We start from the raw sequence: 23,349 nt of genomic DNA, 5'->3' as shown, positions 1-23,349 counted from the left end.
TTCCAAGAAGTAAGCGTCTTTTAATTTCATGGCTGCAATCACCACCTGCAGTGATTTTGGAGCCCAGAAAAATAAAGTCTGACACTGTTTCCACTGTTTCCCCATCTATTTGCCATGAAGTGATGGGACCAGATGCCATGATCTTAGTTTTCTGAATGTTGAGCTTTAAGCCAACTTTTTCACTCTCCTCTTTCACTTTCATCAAGAGGCTTTTTAGTTCTTCACTTTCTGCCATAAGACTATTTAAATTGAATTTAAACTGTGAACTATTTAAACTGTGAACTGTGGCATCTGTAAAGTACTAGGATGTGCCATCCGTGAGGCAGCAGCACAAACAAAGAGGAGGGGGTAAGGGTGCCAGGACATGGGGGCCCAAGATCCACTCTACTTGCGAGTTAGCAAGTCGGCCTGCATGGCATCAAGAGAGCCCAGGTAAAGACGAAACTCTCTGGGGTGAGACATAAAGCTCATCATCACAGCAACAGCAGCAGCCAGAGTACTGGCATTCTGATCCCTGTATCCTGAGCCCCAGTTTCCACAGGCGTGTGAAGAAGGCTGGATGACACCTGAACACACGGTGGATGCACTACAGGGGAGGAAGCCAACCTCAGGGGACCAAACCATTTACAACGGGGAATAAGGATGCCTCTATCTTCCAAGGTCATTCACTCTCCAAACAGCCTTGAAAAGATGACCAGGAACAAAGGACAGACAATGCCACGCACATGAGATATGCCCCACATGAAACACTTTTGAAGAACCGTTTGCCTAGAAACAGGAATTGAGGAATCAATATAATGTTATTAAAATTCAAACCAATAACAGGAAAGGAGGAAAAAAGGGAACAATTAGAAAAATATACAAAAACAGATTAATACTCCAACCATATGAAAAATTATATTAAAGGACTAAACTTTCCGATTAAAACTCACTACATCAACAGCCATCTGCATACTATCTGTGGAGTCTCTAGGGCTTCCCAGGTGGCGCTAGCGGTTAAGAATCCACCTGCCAATGCAGGTTCGATCCCTGGGTCCGGAAGATCCCCTGAGTAGGAAATGGCAACCGGCTCCAATATTCTTGCCTAGAGAATCCCATGGACAGAAGAGCCTGGCAGTTCATGGGGTCACAGAGGGTAACAGAACAAGACAGAACTATATCACCATCTTGGAGTAAAAGAATGGAAAAAGACAGGCTACATAAACACTACTATGAGAAAGCTAAAAGCTGCAAGCTGAAAGGTGGCTATACTACATTCAGATAAAAGACTGCAAGATAATACAGATGTATCAGAAAAACATATCAAGTGAATGTGTATGTTCCTAATAACTAAGGTTCAAAACCCTATGAGGCAAACCAGAGAGAATTAAAAAGGAAGACAGACATATCCTCAATCCTATCTAAAGATTATTATATCCTCTATCAGAGAATAATAGAATAATTTTTAAAAATCTGTAAGACTTCAGCAGATCTAAATAAAACATTAGCCACCCTGACCTAATGGCTTATAGAACGCTATACCCAACAACTGCAGAATACAATATACACTTTAAAGAGCACAAAATAGTCACCAAGACAGATCATACACAGGGCCATTACACAAGACTCAATACATTAAAAAAAATCTGAAAACTTAAGAGTATATTCCTTTGATCAGATCAGAATTAAATTAGAAATCAGGAACAATGACGTATCTAGGAAAATATCGAATTATTGGAAAATTAATAATCCATGGCAAAAGAAATTACAAAGAAAATCACAAAATATTTCAACTGATAATGAAAATACAACATCAAAATCTTTGGAACATATCTAATTTAGTACTTTGAAGGAAATTTAAATGTGGAGTTGAGGAAAGAAAGGCTTAAAATCAATAATTCATGTTTCCACCTAAGAAAGTACAATGCAATGACCAAAATAAATCCAAAGAATAATTCCGATTTCTGGTTCTGCATGTAAAGAGCTTGAAAGCATCACTTCCATCCTCACAACAAGAAAAAACCTGAACAAACTGAAAAATCAATTCCTCTTAGGATAATCAGAGAATTGAGGTCACTGGTCAAACTGCTACCTTGAACACTGGTAAGTGAGAGTGAAGTCGCTCAGTCGTGTCTGATTCTTTGCGACCCCATGGACTGTAGCCTACCAGGCTCCTCCATCCATGGGATTTTCCAGGCAAGAGTACTGGAGTGGGTTGCCGTCTCGATCTCCAGAGGATATTCCCAACCCAGGGATTGAACCTGGTTGTAGGGTCTCCCGCGTTGTAGGCAGACGCTTTACCGTCTGAGCCTGGAGAGACCGTCAAATACAGAGACTCACAGCACAGTAGAGCAGAAGCCCGCAGTTAGAACCAGCACCAACAGGAATGCTATGAGCTATAACTGACCAACGGCTGGAAGCTCAGTGTAGACTAACCGGAGAATCAAAACCTCTGAGGCGCTACTCTGAGAGGGCCTTCACGCTTTTATGACTTTTAGCCCCTGAGCCCTACCAGATCCTCACTGGTAAAATCAAAGAGAAACCCCCTCCTGTTTCCGGCAGGGTAAGGGGAAAAGAAACCACTTTTCAAATATGCCCCAAATCTCTATTCTCCTTTTTTTTAAAGGAGAAACACTCAAGGGAAACTATCTTACTATCTGAGGAATCTCCAGGAAAAGACAACAGGTAAGACAACAACTGGGAGAGTGGAGGAAATTTCAGTCTCTACAACACAGCTATCCAGAAGTAAACAAAGCCCAGCGTCTCGCTGGATAACACTTCACATTCAAGGTCTGTCTTTTAACCCAATACATCATGCCCAGCTTTCAACAAAAAGAATTACAAAGCATACCAAAAGGCAAAAAATGTAGTCTGAAGAAACAAACCAAACATCAAAATCAGACTCAGATATGGCAGAGATTTTAAAATTACCAGGCTGGGGATTTTCAGTAACAATGGTGAGTATGTCAAGGGCGCTTAGTAGTATCAGAGGACTAGTAGTGGAGACAGTGATAAGGCCGCCTCACCAGAGGCAACGGAAATCACCAGGGGAGTCAGAAATTCCACTCCCACTGCCTTAGTCTGTTAACGCTGCTATAACGAAACACGACAGAGTGGGTAGCTTATGAACAACACTAATTTATTTCTCAGTTCTCAAGGCCGGAAGTCCAAGATCCAGGTCAAATGAGGGCCCTGTTCTGGATTTCACACTTCTCATTGTGTCGTCACAAGGCAGAAGGGCAAGGAAGCTCTGCGGTCTCTCTTCTAAGGGCAATAATCTCATTCATGAGGTCTCTGCCCTCATGACCTAATCAACTCCCAAAGGCTCCAGGTCCTAAAACGATTGCATCAGGCATTAGGATTTCTACAGTGAATTCTGGAGGGAACACAAACACTCAGACCACAGTGTCCCAAAGTGAAAGCCCCGACCCCCACTCCATGTGTCTGGAGGCTGAGTGAGGAACACGGACTTCCAGCTCTGCCAGCCCATTAATAAGGTGGCGCCCTCTTCCTGAGCTGACAGTGTCAAAAGGGCCAACTGGGATATTTAAATGAGATTCAGAGACTCATAATACCCAAAATTTCCTGGTTCCAATATTTTAAAAAATCACTTGTCATTTTAAGAAGCAGGAAGAAGAAATTCCCTGGTGGTCCAGTGGTTAGAAACTGGCGCTCTCACTGCCAGGGTGCCAGGTTCGATCCCTGGTTGGGGAACTAAGACGCTGCAAACCACATGGTGCAGCCAATAAATAAATAAACAGGAAGAAAGATGCCAACCTGAATGAAAGGAGACAATAAACAGACACCGGCAGTGAGACTGACAGGATTATCTGACAAAGGTTCTAGAGCAATCAATATATAAACCACTGACCATCACTTACAAAGATGTCTGAAACAAATGAAACATTAGAACAGCTCAGCAAAGGAATATATACACAAAAACCTATATATCAAAATGGAATTTTACAACTGACACCACGGAAATACAAAGGATCCTAACAGATTAATAACTACATGCCAGTAAAATGGATGACCAGGAAAAAAATGGAAAAATTCCTAAACCAGAAAGAAACAGAAAATATGAATAAATGAATTACCAGAAATGAAATTAAATCAGTAATTTAACAACTTCCAACAGACAAAAGTCCATGACCAGATGGCTTCACAGGTGAATTCTAACAAATACTCAGAGAAGAGTTAATGCTTATCCTTCTGAAACTATTCCAAAAAACTGTACAGGAAGAAAAACTTCCAAACTCATTCTATGAGGCCAGCATCACCCTGATACCAAAAGCAGGCAAAGATGTCACACACAAAAAGAAAATGGCAGGCCAGTATCACTGATGACACATACGCAAAAATCCTCACAAAATCTTAGCAAACCAAATTTAATAAGATAAACACTGATCAAAAGGGGTCACACACCAGGATCAAGTGAGATTTATGAAAGAACAGTTCAGTATCAATAAATCAATCAATGACACACCATATTAACAGACTGAAGAATAAAACCATATGAGGAGGACTTCCCTGGTGGCTCAGTGGTAAAGAATCTGCCTGCCAATGCAGGAAACACGAGCTTGATCCCTGATCAGGAAGACCCCACATGCCAAGGAGGAAATAAGCCTGTGCTCTAGAGCCCAAGAGCCACCACTACTGAGCCCGTGAGCTCCAACTACTGAAGCCTGTGCCACCTAAAGCCTGTGCTCCACAAGAGAAGCCCCATAAAGAGAAGCCCGTGCACCACCAACTACAGAGTAGCCACCACTCCCAGCAACTAGACGGAAAAAAAGCCTGCATAGCAACGAAGCCCCAGCACCGCCAAGAAGAAAATAAAGTTTATAAATAAATATATAAAAATAAAATAATTCAGCTAAAAATAAATCCACATGATCATCTCAATAGGTGCAGAAAAAGCTTTTGACACAATTCAACATTGTTTCATGATAAAAACCCTCAACAAAGTGGGTATATGGTTACAGAGGGAATATACCTCAACACACTAAAAGCCATACACAACAAGCCCACAGCTAACATCATAGTCAACAGTGAAAAGCTGAAAGCATCCTCTAAGATCAGGAACAAGACAAGGATACACTTACTCTCATTACTCAACATGGTTTATTCAACATAGTTTTCAAAGTCCTAGCCACAGAAGAGAAGAAAAAAATACAAGGATTCCAAACTGGAAAGGAGGAAGTAAAATTGTCACCATTTACAGATGACATGATATTAAACGCAGTAAATCCTGAACATGCCAGCAGAAAACTACTAGAGCTCCTCATGAGGTCAATAAAGTTGCAAGATGCTAAATTAATATACAGAAATCTACTGCATTTCTAAACACTAACAACTATCAACAAGGGAAAGGGGTGGCAAAGAGTTGGACACTACTGAGAGACTGAACTGAGCAACTGAATCAAAACAATATGGTACTGGCAGGAAACAGACACAGATCAACAGAAGAGACAGCTCAATGAACCCACAATTATATAAGCAATTAATCTATGATAAAAGGGGCAAGAATACACAGTGTGGGAAAGACTGCCCCTTTAATAAACAGTGTTGGGAAAACTGCACAGCTACACGTAGAAGGATCAAACTGGACTACTCTCTCACATCAGGTACAAAAATAAATTCAAAATAGATTAAAGGCTTATATCTAAGACGTGAAACCAAAAAACTTACAGAAGAAAGCATAGGCAGTAAACCAGAGCTCCACAACAAAAGAAGTCACGGCAATGAGAAGCCTGAGCACCACAACTACAGTAGCCCCCGTACAAGCTCGCTGCAACCAGAGAAAGCCCTCGTGCAGCAACAAAGACCCAGCACCCACAAAAATAAATGCTAAATTTCAAAAACATTTTATATGGAAAGACAAAGGAACTTTAGAAATAGCTAAAACAACTTTCAAAAAGAAAAATAAGAATAAAGTAGAAGGAATCAGTTTACCTGATTTCAGGACTTACTCTACAGCTACACTAATTAAGACTGTGTGGTACTGATGTAGGTAATAGATAAATGTTACAGGATAAACAACCTAGAAATAGATCCACACAATATGCCCAAGTGATTTCTGACAAAGTGCAAAAGCATCTTAATGGAGGAATGATACCTTTTCAACAAATGCAAGTGGACAACCATTGGGTAAAATAAACAAAAAAGAACAAACTTCAACCTCAAATCTATATATTATATAAGAATGACTCAAAATGGATCATGGACTTTAAAAATAGGAGAAAATCTTCAGATCTAAGAGTAAATAAAGAATTCTTAGATTTGACACCAGAAGCATGATCTATAAAGTAAAAACTAATTGGACTTCATCAAAATTAAAAATTTTTACACCATGAAAGACCTTGCTTAAGAGGATAAAGGGGGAAGGTAAAGAGTGGGGAAAAAAATTTAGTAATTTAGTAACTACATATTCAACAAAGGACCAGTATCTAGATAATACAAGGAGTACTCAAAACTTAACAGTAAAAATACAAACAGTTCAATTAGAAGATGGGCAAATGACATGAAAAGTCATTTCACTGCAAAGGATAAACCGATGGCTAATAAACATATGAACAGATTTTCAACATCAGTAGCCATTACAGAAAATGTAAATTAAAACCACAATAAGGTATTATTACACACTTATCAGAACTGCTAAAATGAAAATAGTAACACCACCAAATACTAGTGAGGATGTGGAGAAGTTAGGACAGTCATACACGGCCACAGGAATGTAAAATGATACTATCAGTCTACTAAACAGGCTGGCAGTTTCTTAAACCATAAGCAGGCAACTACCATATGACCCAGAAACTCATGGATATTTACTCCAGAGAAATGAAAACTTACAATGATATTATGATTAAGAAAATATATACATTTTGGTCTTAATCCATGGTTCCTGGCACACAGCTCCAAAATTCCTATAATTTCCTAATTGACATAGAACAAAGGTATAAAAACAGTATGAACTTAACAGAAGCAGAAGATATGAAGAAGAGGTGGCAAGAATTCACAGAAGAACTATACAAAAAACATCTTAATGACCTGGATAACCATAATGGTGTGGTCACTCACCTAGAGCCAGACACACTGGAGTGTGAAGCCAAGTGGGCTTTAGGAGGCATTACTATAAACAAAGCTAGTGGAGGTGAAGGATTTCCAGCTGACCTACTTCAAATCCTAAAAGATGATTCTGTTCAAGTGCTGCATTCAATATGCCAGCAAATTCAGAAAACTCAGCAGTAGCCATAGGACTGCAAAAGGTCAGTTTTCATTCCAATCCCATTAAAGAACAATGCCAAAGAATGTTCCAACTACCACACAACTGAGCTCATTTTAAATGTTAGCAAGGTAATGCTCAAAATTCTTCAAGCTAGGCTTCAAAAGTATGTGAACCAAGAACTTCCAGATGTACAAGTTGGATTAAAAAAGGCAGAGGAAGCAGAAATTAAACTGCCAACATCCTTTGGATCATAGAAAAAGCAAGGGAATTTCTGAAAAAAACATCTACTTCTGCTTTATTACTATGCCAAAGCCTTTGACTGTGTGGATCACAACAAACTGTGGAAAATTCTTAAAGAGATGGGAACACCAGACCACTGACCTGCTTCCTGAGAAATCTGGAGGTCAAGAAGCAACAGTTAGAACTGGACACGGAACAACAGACTGGTTCCAAATCGGGAAAGAAGTACGTCCACACTATGTATTTTCACCCTGCATATTTAACTTATATGCAGAGTACATCATGAGAAGTGTCAGCCTGGATGAAGCACAAGCTGGAATCAAAATTGCCAGGAGAAATATCAATAACCTCAGATATACAGATGACACCACCCTTATGGCAGAAAACAAAGAACTAAAGAGCCTCTTGATGAAAGTGAAAGAGGAGAGTGAAAAGTTGGCTTAAAACTCAACATTCAGAAAACTAAGATCACTTCATGGCAAATAGATGGGAAACCGTGGAAAAAGTGACAGACTTTATTTTTTGGGCTCCAAAATCACTGCAGATGGTGACTGCAGCCATGAAATTAAAAGACGCTTGCTCCTTGGAAGAAAAGCTATGACCAACCTAGACAGTGTATTAAAAAGCAGAAACATCACTTTGCTGACAAAGGTCAGTATAGTCAAAGCTATGGTTTTTCCATAGTCATCTACAGACGTCGGAGTTCGACCATAAAGAAGTCTAAGTGCCGAAGAATTGATGCTTTTGAGCTATGGTGTTGGAGAAGACTCTTGAGAGTCCTTTGGACAGCAAGGAGATCAAACCAGTCAATCCTAAAGGAAGTCAACTCAATATTCATTGAAAGGACTGATGTTGAAGCTCTAATAGTTTGGCCACCTGATGCAAGGAGCCAACTCACTGGAAAAGACCATGATGCTGGAAAAGATTGAGGGCAAGAGAATGTGGCAATAGAGGATCAGACGGTTGGATAGCATCGACTCAAAGGACATGAGTTTGAGCAAACTCAGGGAGATGGTGAAGGACAGGGGAGCCTGGTGTTCTACAGCACATGGTGTTGCAAAGTCAGACATGACTGAGTGAGTGAACAATGACGAGTGATGCCTCCATTCAAATCTCTGAAGAAAGGCATCTGGATGCTTCCAGGCTGGTGAGCATAGGGAGGTGCTGGGAGAATGACAGGCCTGGAGAGGACATAGAAGCTCTATGCCTCCCCTAAGTCCTGCCCTGTGCACCTCTCCTATCTAGCTGTTCCTGAGTTGTGTCCCTTCATAATAAACGAGTAATCTCTTAAGTAAAATTCCTTCCTGAGTTCTGCAAGCTATTCTAGCAAATTACTGAACCCAAGGAAAGGATCGTGGGAACTTCCGTCTTTTGACTTGCAGCCAGTCAGTCAGAAGCATGGGTAACAACCTGGCCTTGAGGGTGGCATCTGAAATGGGAACATCCCCATGGGAGCTAACAACTAACTCCAGGTAGATGGTGTCAGAATGGAGTTAAACTGCAGAACACTACCGGTCTGAACTAGAGGACTGCTTGGTAGGGGGGAAAATACCACTAATCTGTTCAGAAGAATTCTGAGTGTTCAGAGAGAAAAACAGTGAGTAGTTTTTTCTTATATGTTGACACCAAAACCTGTGAATGAACATATCCAGCAGTTTTATTCAGAGCCAAAAATTGGAAACCACTTGAAACAAACTATGGCATATCCATACCATGTAATACTAGTGAGTAATAAAAAGGAGCAAACTATTGATACATTAAACAACTTGAATGAATCTTCAGACAATTAAAATAAGTCAGAAGTACCAATCCCAAAATGTCCTGTTACAATTCCATTTATAGAACATTCTTAAGATGACAAAATTATGTAAACGGGAAACAGGCTAGTGGTTGGTAGGAGTTAAGAAGTAGGTGTGACTACAGAATGGAAACAGGAAGGATCCCTGGGTGGTAGAATTGTTCTGTATCTTCACTGTATCAATGTCAACATCCTGATGGTCATATTGTACTCATCCTGTTGCATGTAACCAACTGGGAGAAACTGGCAAAGGGTACACAGGGTCTGTCTCTGAATATTTTTCTTAAAATTATGATCTACAAGCATTTCAAAATTTTAAAAACCTACTCCTTTTCCCCCATATATAAGAAAGCATAAACAGATGAACATAAAGTTAACAAAGAATTAAAAGTAAAAAAAGTCTTTCTCCTCTTCTGCTTCAATGTCTACCTTTTAACTGTGTGCTAACTACATGATGGACTCTTTACTGTCTTGCAACTGTTGAGTCTTTCATATAGAAGAATAAACATAAGAATAAAAAACATGCTGTGATTATAAATAATGTAATCTCTTTACCAATGTTCCCTGGAAATGTCCTGGCTTCTTATACCATGCTTTGTTGCCTTCCTCTTCACAGACACACAGATGATCCATAAGTCCATTACTATATAGAAAACATTTTCCTAACAAAGAAGATTACAATGGTCAACACTTATTTCACACAAGTGTATTATTTTTACAGATGATCAAAATAAAAATACAAGGAGCAGGATGAACAAGACACAATTTTGTCTTCACCTTTTAGGATGAAACAATCTGATTTGTTTAATGACAGCACTGGGCTCTAAACTCACAGTGGTGAAAAGCAATTGAATAAATTACTGGATTCTGTTTGCAGGACTATAGTCAAAAAATGTACACAGAAAAAAATTCTCTTCAGTTATCTGAGGGAATGGAGAGAAAAGATAAGAGGAAAACCTCTTTTGAAAAGACAGTATGGGTGTGCATCTTCTCTATCTGATCAGAAGAAAAGTCTGTGGTGTGTAAGGGAAATTCCGACCAAAATATATTATGAAACAATGCATATCTGAATCTTAAAAGAGCTCATTACAAGGAAAAAATTATATTAACTATATGAGGTGATGGATCCTGGCTAAACTTATTGTGGTAATCATTTTTCAATATATACATACATGAAATCATTATACTGTATTCCTAAAACTAACACTATGTTCTGTATCAATTACATCTCAACTGAAAAAGTCAATTATGAAAAAATGTTTTTCATAATCTCAACCCATGCAAATAAAGCTATGCTTTGTCCCTTTCTCTGTATTTTTACTTCTTAATCTAGACACTGGCCAGCTCCTTCCCAATTGACTACAACTTTTTCTAATAATGATTCCTTCCCATTATTGGATTCATTCTTGCTCCCATAACTGTCTTCTCCATTTGACCGTATATAATTCTATCAGTTTCATAATACACTGGTCTATCTTTAATATATAGGAAACTACTCTGTTTTTCATCCTTTCCTACAATCCACCTATTCTTTCATCCACCTGAATACCTGTTGTTCATTCTGTCTCCCTGATACACATTCAACAGAGTGGCATTTATGTATGAGCTTTTTTACAGGCTGTTTTCTGCTATTTAAACACGTTCGAAATGACATTTTTATAAAAACCGCAAAATATGGATCAAGGAATTGTTATTTTGCCTATCTAATAAAAACATATAACTACTCTTCTCAAAGTCTACATAAGCTCTAATGTCCAGCAATTAACCAAGCTGCTTGATAAAATACTGAATTTCCTATTACTATTCAAGCGACAATTAGATGCCTATTGGAGGAATACTGTAGGATGGGCACAGCTCTTGGACTAAAGTAGGAAGCTAGATTCAAGGTCCCTTATAAGTAAAATTCTGTTCTTACTTGTGAGGCATATACTGAAATACAAAACTGTCCTCTCCATTTGTTAGTAGGTTCATGAAAGTGTTATATGTGTTACACATATGCACGTATACACACAGCCTGTTGACCCTTGAACAACATGAGTCTGCACTGTGAGGGTCTACTTATACAGATTGTTTTCAATAGTAAATGCCACAGTGTTACACGATCTGCAGTTGGCTGAACCCAAGGATAAGGAACTGCAAAAACAGAGGAATTATGGACACTGAGGGCCAACTGTAAATTATAGGCAGATTTTCAGCTACACCAACGGTGGGCAACCTTAACCTCCTCATTCTTCAACGGTCAACTGTACTTGTTTTCTGCCTAGACTTCATCAGGTATAACTAAGAAATGAGGAAAATGTTTCCGCATGAGGACAAAGGCATCAGTTTTCAAAAACTGGCAAAAAGAGAATATTATTTTCTTAAAAAAATGAATGCAGTGACATTTAAAAATCTAACATAACATTTTCAGGATAAGCTGAACACATACCTTTGGGGAATGGGTTGTTTTGGGCTTGGAGTCGAATTTTAACAACATCAAAGGGTGTCACTATGAAGATACATAAAATTTCAATTAACAAGTGATATCTGTAATTTGTATAGATGTTTGTCCAAAGAAAATACACATGATACCTATATAATGGTTAAAACTATTTATCATAAAGTGGTTTTAAGTGTTAACATTCTAATTTTTTGCATTTGAATTTTGTTTAAAGAGGAACAATGAGAAAATGTAGTTACTTCTTTCACAGGTACTAAACTCTCATTTTGGAGAAGGCAATGGCACCCCACTCCAGTACTCCTCCCTGGAAAATCCCATGGATGGAGAAGCCTGGTAGGCTACAGTCCATGGGGTCACTAAGAGTCGGACACGACTGAGCGACTTCACTTTCACTTTTCACTTTCATGCATTGGAGAAGGAAATGGCAACCCACTCCGGTGTTCTTGCCTGGATAATCCCAGGGATGGAGGAGCCTAGTGGGCTGCCGTCTATGGGGTCGCAGAGTTGAACACGACTGAAGCGACTTAGCAGCAGCAGCAAACTCTCATTTATACTATTTCTATGGCTATAATTCCATTAACATTAAAGCTAAAATACTGGTATTTCTAAGAAAATATGTTATCTAAGATAAAAGTGAATGTTCCAAAAGACCACTTAAATATCTGAAGATAACTATGTATTACAAGTAATCAATAATCAAATAATATGTCTCCCTATATTAAAATCTCCCTCTGTTAAATTCATCTGTATCAAATAAAAACCACAGGTATCGAAAATTTGAGTAAGCTATCCATAACTCATTCTTGCTACCATATTGTGTTACTCTATATGGGAACAGTGCAGCAAAGGAAAATGGGCATTATGATCTGAAGTAAAATCAGATCAGATCAGATCAGTCGCTCAGTCGTGTCCGACTCTTTGCGACCCCATGAATCGCAGCACGCCAGGCCTCCCTGTCCATCACCAACTTCCGGAGTTCACTCAGACTCACGTCCATCGAGTCAGTGATGCCATCCAGCCATCTCATCCTCGGTCGTCCCCTTCTCCTCCTGCCCCCATTTCCCTCCCAGCATCAGAGTCTTTTCCAATGAGTCAACTCTTCGCATGACGTGGTCAAAGTACTGGAGTTTCAGCTTTAGCATCATTCCTTCCAAAGAAATCCCAGGGCTGATCTCCTTCAGAATGGACTGCTAAAACAATTAGTTTACATTTGTTCTAACCATCTTGGGCTTCCTGGTGGCTCAGGCAGTAACGAATCTGCCTGCAAGGTAGGAGACCTGGGTTCAACCCCGGGCTCAGGAAGATCCCATGGAAAAGAAAATGGCAACCCCCTCCAATATTCCTGCCTGGAGAATTCCATGGACAGAGAAGCCTGGTGGACTACATTCCACGGGATCGCAAAGAGTCAGACGCAACTGAGAGACAATACCTGCTATCTTACTTAAATGAACCAGCCAACTCATTCAAATGTTAAACTGTCACCTACTGTGTCATTTGGCTGTGTCTATAAGAAATTCATTTAAAGACAGAGAAATGTAGTCCAGAGAAATTTAAGCAATTCACTAAAAGCAAAGTAAATGATAATCTGAATTTGTTGCTACTGTAAGTTACCCAACGTCTATGTTTTTCATTATGCTAATATTTAACCCCATATTTTTACTATTTTAAAAAGGATAATCGTCATAAAAGTTTTGACAGAGACCTCCAAGAACTTCAGATCTGAGCCCCTAAATTTAGAGAGGAAAAATTAAGTTCAAAAAGAATAAAGACAATCCCAAAGTACATTCATCCTGAGAACAGCAAAGCAAAGACTAAAATTCTAGTCTCTCGATTCTCTGTCCAGGGCTCTTTCCTGTTATCATGATGAAGCATGAATGATAATATTATCAGTATTTCAGAGTAAAATTCAAGTGGGATCAATAATTCATTCAGATACATAATCTACATCCTAACATTATTTTACCCATCAGTGATGTCAGTATAGCTCCAGTGCAAGAGGCGAACATTTGCTGAAGCGGCGTCACTGTGATAACTGCTGGTCCCTCTGATTCAGGATCCATATCTTTTAACTAACAGCAGCAAAATCTGTTAAAGAAAAGCAAGATGTAAAATGAAAGTGTAACAGAAGATGCCCGCAAAACTAACTGCTAAAAGTTAAATAAACTATAAAAACTAAAACCAGTATTCCTATCAAAGCACATGTTGTTGACCAGCAGAAGTATACACATAAGTTCCATACGCAGAAGCACTACACAATTGTCATTAATAGAACGTGTTCTCGGATGTTCCAAAAGTGGTAACTTCAGCTAAGCTATGTGAGCAGCATCACATTTGCAAGACAAATCAATAGAGCATTAACAAAACACTCCGGCCATGGAACAGAATGAAAGCAGCTGACCAATAAGACTCAAAATCAGAATTCGGCCTCATAAGAACCACTCAGATACTTGAATCTAGTCGAGTTGTCAGCAAATACAGCACTGTTTTTATTGCACTGCAAACACTGCTGCAAAAGTACAAAATAAATCAAAAGCAAAAGCTTCATAAAAAGCATTATTTTAGAAATAAGATAGTGAGAAAAGCAATATATACTCTTTTGAAAAACTCAACACAAAAGAGTATAAAAATCACTTATAAACTTCTTATTAAGAAAATAACCACTGGCAACATATAGTATCATCTTTCCAAAGGTCTATGTACACAAAAACGCAAATATGGAGGCAGATTACATCTAACTGAATATGTACGAACATTCAATATCTATACATGCATCTTGTTTGAAAGACAAAATAGATTAACACCATTCATAGCTTTTAGTAGCCAACTTTGATGCTTAAAACTATAGATATGTTAATAAATACAGATTGACATTATCATTTTTAATGCTTACATGGTTTTCAATTATATTTATGTAGTCAGCCTCTTAGATATTCAGGTTATTGCCAATTTATTAATTCTTTAATTTCATAAACTCTCATATAAATATATTTATACATACATCTTACTGTAGTGTCTTTACAATTACTATAGGAGAAAAAGTAAGACTGCTGGGCTAAACTAAAAACCTGAGAAAAATTACCACTGCTTTCCAGAAAGACTGGACCGATTTATATTTCTATGGTAATATATGAGTTACTGTTAGCTCATAAATTCACCAACACTCTCCCATACTACATATCATTTATTTTTTCTGACCCATTTGAAAGTAGACTGTATACATCATACCCCGTTCATCCTAAACACCTCAGAATATTTTCATATAATTGAGGTCCAGTTACCAAATTCTGGAAACTTAATGCTGACAGTATTCTAAAGTTTATTTTCCAATTTTGTCAATTATCCCAATTACAACCTTTATAAAAATGAATGCTTCTATTGTTTCTTTAGGCTTTTATTATTTACCTACCTGATTTAAGTCTTTTCCTCAACTCTATGTTCCAATATTTTATTGTTTGTAACATCAGTATCTGAAAATCTGTAGTGAAAAAAGAAAGAAACTGTCTTATCTTTTCACACAGGAAACAGATAGCAAACCTACAGGAAAGGAGTATATAAAAAAACTTTAAAACATAAATCAACTAATATTTATTAACTATTATTTATGAAATATTTTATTAAGTACTTTGCAGAATATGAAGAGCACTCCAGAAATATTACCTTAGAGTTATGAAAGCATTATCACACAAAAATCTTCATATTATCCCAGCAAATATACTCTACTAAAAACAGACAATTCTAAACCTGCACATACTGATCCATCTTAGTATCAATAGGAGTTGAACAACCAGATTTTGTGACGCTTGGAGGAAATTCAGACTAAGGTAACATGGTAAGGTTGCCACAATACAGGAGAAGGTAACCCTCTGGTCTACAGGACTAAGGTCTTAGCTTCTTTGAGTGAAAGTACGGTGGGGAAAAAGGTGGCAGGGAGGTGCACTGTTCTAGAATAAAGGAATCCACTCAAATGCATCCTGGTTTAAAGAAGAGAACTTTAAAAAGCCAGTTTGAAAGTAACTAAAGAAATCTGAATATGGATTGGATATCAGATATTTTAAAAATATTCTTGATTTTGTTTGGTGAGATAATGTTATTGTATGTACATAAGAGGCCTTTTGGAATGATTTTGTTCGCTGCCTACTGTACAATATTATGGACTTCTATCTATAGTTCTATTTGTCAAATTTCCTCTTCTTCAACAAACAATGCCAAGAAATAGAGGAAAACAACAGAAAGGGAAAGACTGGAGATCTCTTCAAGAAAATCAGAAATATAAATGAACATTTCATCCAAAGATGGGCACAATAAAAGGCAGAAATGGTAAAGACCTAATAGAAGCAGAAGAGATCAAGAAGAGAGGTACAGAAGAACTGTACAAAAAAGGTCTCAATAACCCAGATAACCACGATGGTGTGATCACTCACCCAGAGCCAGACATTGTAGAGTGTGAAGTCAAGTGGGCCTCAGGAAGTAATGCTATCAATAAGGCTAGTGGAGGTGATGGAATTCCAGCAAAGCTATTTAAAATCCTAGATGATGCTATCAAAGTGCTGCACTCATTATGTCAGCAAAGTTGGAAAACACAGCAGTGGCCATACGACTGGAAAAGGTTGATCCTCATCCCAATTCCCAAGAAGGGTAGCACTAAAGAATGTTCAAACCACTGGACAATTACACGCATCTCCCATGCTATTAAGGTTATGCTCAAAATCCTCAAAGCTAGACTAGCATCACGTGAACTGAAAACTTCCAGGGATAAAAGCTGATTTAGAAAAGGTAGAGGAACCAGAGACCAAATTGCCAACATTTTCTGGATCACAGAGAAAAGAAAGGGAATTCCAGAAAAACATCTACCTCTGTTTCACTGACTATGCTAAAGTCTTTGACTGTGTGGATCATAACAAACTGTGGAAAGCTCTTAAAGAGATGGGAATACAAGACCATCATATCTGTCTCCTGAGAAACCTGCATATGGGTCAAGATGCAACAGTTAGAACTCTGTATGAAACAACTGACTGGTTCAGGATTGAGAAAGGAGTACAACAAGGCTGTTGTTTGTCATCCTGTTTATTTAACTTATACGCAGAGCACATCATGAGAAATGCCAGGCTGGGTGAGTTACAAGCTGGAATCAAGATTACCAGAAATATCAACAACCTCAGACATGCAGATGATACCACTCTAATGAGAGAAACCAAAGAAGAACTTAAGAACCTCTTCATGAGGGTGAAAGAGGAAAGTGAAAAAGCCAGCTTACAACTAAATATTGAAGAAAAAAAAAAACTAAGATCATGGCATCTGGTTCAATCACTTCATGGTAAATAGATGGGGAAAAGGTGGAAGCAGTGACAGATTTCCTCTTCTTGGGCTCTAAAATCACTGCAGATGGTGACTGCAGCTGTGAAATTAGAACACAACTGCTTCCTGGCAGAAAAACTATAACAAACCTGTGTTAAAAAGCAAAGACATCACTTTGTAGACAAAGGTCCGTATAGTCAAAGCTATGGTCTTTCCAATAGTTACATATGGTTGTAAAAACTGGACCATAAAGAAGGCAGAGCACTGAAGAATGGATGCTTTTGAACTGTGGTACTGGAGAAGACTCTTGAGAGTCCCTTGGACAGCAAGGTCAAACCAGTCAATCCTAAAGAAAATCAACCCTGAATATTCACTGGAAGGAATGATGCTGAAGCTCCAATACTTTGGCCATCTGATGAGAAGAGCCGACACACTGGAAAAGACCCTGATGCTAGGAAAGACTGAGGGCAGGAGAAGAGGGAGACAGAGGATGAGATAGTTGAATGGACGATGGACTGACTCAGTGGATGGACCCAGTGGACATGAGTTTAAATAAACTCCTGGAGATAGTAAAGGACAGGGAAGCCTGGCATGCTGCAGTCCATGGGCTTGCAAAGTTAGACATGACTAAGCGACTGAAGAAGAAGTATCAAGTGACAACCTTGGGATTTTGATTTCATCTGCTTGATGATTAGTCACGCTCAGTGTCTTTTCACATACTGTTGGTCATTTGTACCTCATCTTTGAAAAATGTCTATTAAGGTCTTCTATCCATTTTTAAATCAAATTATTTGTTTTTTAAACTGTAGGTGCTTCACAAATATTTTGGATATTGCTGCTGCTGCTGCTAAGTCGCTTCAGTCGTGTCCGACTCTGTGCGACCCCATAGACTGCAGCCCACCAGGCTCCTCCATCCATGGGATTTTCCAGGCAAGAGTACTGGAGTGGGGTGCCATTGGATACTAGACCCTTAATAGATATATTGCTTGTAAATATTTTTCTCCCATTCTATAGACTGTCCTTTTACCAGTTTGCTGCCTTTGGTGTATAGAAACTTTTCAGTTTAATATACTTTCATTTTTATTGTTTCTCGTGTCACATCCAAGAAATCACTGCCAAGATAAATGCTACGAAGCTGCTATCCTGTTTTCTTCCAGGAGTTTTTATATTTGGGGCCTCATGCTTAAATCTTAATCCATTCTGAGTTGATTTTGTATATGGTATAAGGAAAAGGTCAAAGTTCTTAATGTAGCCAAATTTATTGATCTTTTCCTTTATAGATAACTTTTTTGTGCTTTCTTTAAACAATCTTTCCCTACTCAAATGTCCAAAACATATTCATCTATATTTCTCCCTAAAAGTTTTAAACTTTTGCTATCACCAAATTTTAAGTCCTTAATCCATGACTGAGTGACTAAACTTTCACCTTCAATCCATGCAGAAGTATTTTAATAGCATGTGAAGCAGTGATCCAATTTCACTTTTTTCCATGTTAAAACAGATAACCACTTTACCCAGCTCCAAACATTAAATCCCTCTGGGACTTCCCCAGTCGTCCAGTGGTTAAGACTTTGTCTTCCAATGCAGGGGGTACAGGTTCAATCCCTGGTCAGGAAGCAAGGATCCCCTAGGCCTCAGGGCCAAAACACGGAAAGATAAAAGCAATATTGTAACAGACTCCAAAAAGACTTTAAAAGTGGTCCATGTCAAAAAAAAATATATTAAAAAAAATATTAAATCCTTCCTTTCTCCTTTAAACTGACATACTACTTGGTCAAAACTAAGTTTCATTTCAGTATGGAATTGCTTCCGGTCTCTCTATTCTATTTGCCAACTTATCCATCCTTAAACTGTAGCACACTGTATTATGTTTGGTAGGGTAAGTCTACCCTCTCTGTACCTCTTCTTCACAAGTGTCATGGTTACTCCTGGCCCTATGGTCCCTTCACAGAAGTTTAAAAACCATCTTACCATGTTCTTTGAAAAACCTCTTTGGGATTTTGACTCAAATTGAATTGAATCTACAGATAAAACTGGTGAGGATTTTAACCATGAATACAGTCTATTCTTTCATTTCAGTTCAGTTTAGTTGCTCATTCGTGTCCGACTCTTTGCAACCCCATGGACTGCAGCACGCCAGGCTTCCCTGTCCATCACCAACTCCCAGAGCCTACTCAAACTCATGTCCATCCAGTCTGATGCCATCCAACCATCTCATCCTTTGTTGTCCCCTTATCTTCCCACCTTCAATCTTTCTCAGCATCAGGGTCTTTTCCAATGAGTCAGTTCTTCCCATCAGGTGGCCAAAGTATTGGAGCTTCACTTTCAGCATCAGTCCTTCCAATGAATATTCAGGACTGATTTCCTTCAGGATTAACTGGTTTGATCTCCTTGCAGTTCCAAGGACTCTCAAGGGTTTTCTCCAACACCACAGATCAAAACCATCAGTTTTTCGGCGCTCAGCTTTCTTCATAGTCCAACTCTCACATCCATACACAACTACTGGAAAAACCACAGCTTTGACTAGACAGACCTTTTTTCATTTACTCCAATCTTAATGTTGTTCTGAGAAGTTTTAAAATTTGTCCTACAGAGATATTGCATATTGTGGCAGATCTAGTTCTAGGTACCTGATAATCTCTACTACTAACATAAAACAGTGTCTTCCTTTTAATCACATGTTCTCTGTGCAGTCGGGCTTCCCAGATAGCTCAGTTGGTAAAGAACCTGCCTTCAAGGCAGGAGACCCCAGTTCGATTCCTGGGTTGGGAAGATCTGCTGGAGAAGGGATAGGCTACCCACTCCAGTATTCTGGCCTGGAGAATTCCACGGACTGTAGTCCATGGGGTCGTAAAGAGTGGGACATGACTGAGCGACTTTCACTTGCTCTGTGCAGTTAGAACATGCAACTGATTTTTTTTATCTATTAAGCATGTATCCAGCCAATCTTGCTAAAAAAAAAAAAAAAAATCCTCTATTATTTTTAACTGTTGACTTATAGACTCTCGCGAGTTTTTTATGTAAATGTGTATGCTATGCTGTGTTCAGTGGCTCAGTCATGTCTGACTCTTTGCAACTCCATAGACTATACATTGGTTCCTCTGTCAATGGAATGGTCCAGGCAAGAATACTGGAGTGGGTTGCCATTTCCTTCTCCAGGCAATCTTCCCAACCCCAAGGGGTGAAACTGCATCTCTTGCATCAGCAGGCGGGTTCTTTACCACTGTGCCATGTGAGAAGTCCATCAATCTGCAAACAATGACTGATTTCCATCATTCCTAATCATCATGCTACCATCTTAATTTCCTTTTTGCATAACTAAGATGTCTAATACAGTATTAGATAAATAGAGAAAATGAGTATATTTGTTCCATTTCTGAATTTTAAAAGAATTCTTCTAAGATTACCCATGAGAATGATGTTTGCTCTAGACTTTTTATCCATTTATTTTTAAACATTCTTCATCACATTAAGGAATTTTCTTTCCAATCCTAATTTGCTATAGACTTTCTTTTCCTTTCATTCTTTTTTCTTTACTAATGTAAAACTGATATAAAATTCCTAAGATTATTATAGTGACTTGATGTATGTATATGCTGTGAAAAAGTACCTTCTATCTAATCAATCAGCACATCCATCACCTCACATATTTAGCAATATGTCTTTTAGTGAAAACATTTAAGTTCTACTTTCTTAGCACATGTCAGTTATACAACACAGTATTATCAATTATAGTCACCATATTTTACATGAGATCATCAAACTGTATTTCTCTTATAGCTGGAAAATTTCACCATTTACTAACCTCTCCCTATTTCCTCCACACCCTGGCCCCTGACAACCACTTTTCTACTCTGTTTCTGATTTTTTTAAGAGTCCACGTACAAGAGGTGCTATGCAGTCTTTGGGTTTCTCTTTCTGGCTTATTTCACTGGGCATAATGTCAAGGTCCATCAATGATGTCACAAATGGCAGAATCGCTTCTCCTGGCTGAGTAACATTCTATTTATCTATATCACATCTTATTTTCTCTCTTCACAATTTTACTGAGGATTAACTGACATACAATGAACTGCATATAAGTAAAGCTTACAACATGAGTTTTGACCATCTGTGAAACTATCACTCATCAACAAAATGAACAGAAGTGGCGGGCCCATTCGTGTCCTTCTGCTCCTTTGCCGGTGCTACTTCCCAGCTCCCATCCCTGCACGGATGCAGCTGTGACCTGCTGTCACTACAGTTTAGTTAGAATTTCTGAAAATTCCACACGAATGGAATCACACAGTATGTATTAATTTTCTTTTGGCATCTTTCATTTACCCTAAGTGTTCTGACACTCATTTATGTATGGATACTTACTTCCTTTCTATTACTAAGTAGTATCCCACTGCATAAATATACTACAATTTCTTTATTCATTCCCTGGCTGATACAAATTTAGGTTGCTTCAAGATGGGGACTAGTACAAATAAAGGGACTATGAATTATTCACATATAAATCTTAAGTAAATAAGGAGAAATAAAATGGCTGAATCAAACGGCAAATGCATGCTTAAATTCTTAAGAAACTGCAAACATATTTTCCAAAGCAGTTTAATCATTTTATATTCCCACCAACATGTTAGTTCTGGTTGCTCCATATCCTTAAAACACTTGGTACAGTTATTTTTAAAAACTGTAATCATTTGAATAGCTGAGTAGTGATATCCCGATGTAGTAGTACTTTGCATTTTCCCAAGGAATAATGATGTTGTACATCTTTTCAAAATATGCATAATTTTAATTATTTGTTGAATAGTTGGAAAATTTCATGTATTTTTTTGGTGATGAAAAGGCTATCAATACTTTGTACATAAACAATCACCAACCTAATCACAAAAAAGTAATAACATATACTAAGCCAAAAGTCTTCCCTGATGGCTCAGACAATAAAAAATCTGCCTGCAATGCAGGAGACCCAGGTTTGATCCCTGGGTTGGGAAGATCCCCAGGAGAAGGGAATGGCTACCCACTCCAATATTCTTGTCTGGAGAATTCCATGGACGGAGTAGGCTGGAGGGCTACAGTCCATGGGGTTGCAAACAGTCGGACACAACTGAGCGACCAACACACACAAGCCAAAGAAGAAGAGAAATCGTTATTGAGTTTTATAATTTGGGGCCACTTGAGTCACTACTTGTAACATAAGAGACACAATACTCTTCACTACATGCATGGGTTTCTCATAGCCACAAGTATTCAATTCTACAAATCACTATAAATTTTAAATGCATAAATACTCCATCTGGTAGTGGCTACTTCCATGAGGAATTTTAAACAGGCTATCTAACATTCATCCTTTAGATCGTCCGCAAGTATTAAACTACTCTTTTGCTACTGGGAAGAACAGACACACAATTTACCAAACAATTTACCACAATAAGCCTCATTCTAGTCATGAGACAGGTCTCAATGAATTTAACAGGATTTAAATAATATAAAATATGTTCTCTGACAAACTAGAAAAGAATAACAGAAAGGTATCTGGAAATCCCTAAATAACGGGAAGCTGAATAACACCCCTCCAAACATCTCATGTATCAAAGTAAAAATTAAAAAGCATTCTTACACTGAATAATGAAGTATTGAAGGTTTCCTTTTGATATCAAGCACATGATAAGAACATACATTATCACTACCCCTACTTAATGTTTTATTAAAGTTCCTAGCCATCTAGATAAGCAAAAAGTATATATAAAGTTTATAAAGGAAAAAAAAATCAGTATTTCCAGATGACACAATTGTGAACACAGAAAACTTAAACTCATCATAGAATTATTAATAAGTTAGCAACGTTGCTAGCTATAAAAATCAATATGCTAGGCTTCCCTGGTGGCTCAGTGGTAGAGAGTCTGCCTGCCAAGGCAGGAGAGACAGGTTCAACCCCTGGCCCAGGAAGATCCCACATGCTGCAAGGCAAGCCTGTGCGCCACAACTACTGAGCCTGTGCTCCAGAGCCCAGGAGCTGCACCTACTGAGGTCACCTGCCACAAGTGCTGGAGCCTAAACGCTCCAGAGCTGGTGCTCCACAAGAGAAGCCACCACAGTAAGAGGGCCATGCACCCCACAACTAGAGAGCAGCCCCTGCTCATCGCAACTAGAGAAAAGCCTGTGCGGCCACAAAGACCCAGCACAGCCAAATAAATATTATTTTTAAAGTGTTAAAAATCATTTCTATATACCTGTAATACATAGAAAATAAAATTTAAAATAAACAGCATGTACAGGAGCATGGAAGAATTTCATGTACTCTGGGGATAAGTTTCACAAAATATTTTCAAGACATCTGTTTAAAAAACATAAAATTTCACCAACTAAAAGGTCTTTATG

The 23,349-nt window shown here is 38.4% G+C and overlaps 1 protein-coding gene across 1 annotated transcript in view; it reads right to left on the bottom strand.

Moving 5' to 3' along the window:
• SLC25A40 (solute carrier family 25, member 40) overlaps positions 1 to 23,349 on the bottom strand; it is an 82,778-nt gene that overhangs the window by 19,133 nt on the left and 40,296 nt on the right. The window contains exons 2-5 of the mRNA XM_010839072.1: positions 15,089 to 15,157; positions 13,646 to 13,767; positions 11,671 to 11,730; positions 9,798 to 9,904 (exon numbers count right to left, since the gene is read on the bottom strand). Coding sequence (XP_010837374.1) covers positions 9,798 to 9,904; positions 11,671 to 11,730; positions 13,646 to 13,742 — 264 coding nt within the window. The 5' untranslated portion in view covers positions 13,743 to 13,767; positions 15,089 to 15,157. The remainder of the gene's footprint in view (positions 1 to 9,797; positions 9,905 to 11,670; positions 11,731 to 13,645; positions 13,768 to 15,088; positions 15,158 to 23,349) is intronic.

This window comes from Bison bison, unplaced genomic scaffold (assembly GCF_000754665.1).
Source record: "Bison bison bison isolate TAMUID 2011002044 unplaced genomic scaffold, Bison_UMD1.0 scf7180017864109, whole genome shotgun sequence".
NCBI lineage: Eukaryota > Metazoa > Chordata > Mammalia > Artiodactyla > Bovidae > Bison > Bison bison.
Note: the sequence above shows the minus strand (reverse complement) of the source record. Positions and strands in the feature narration are given on the sequence as shown.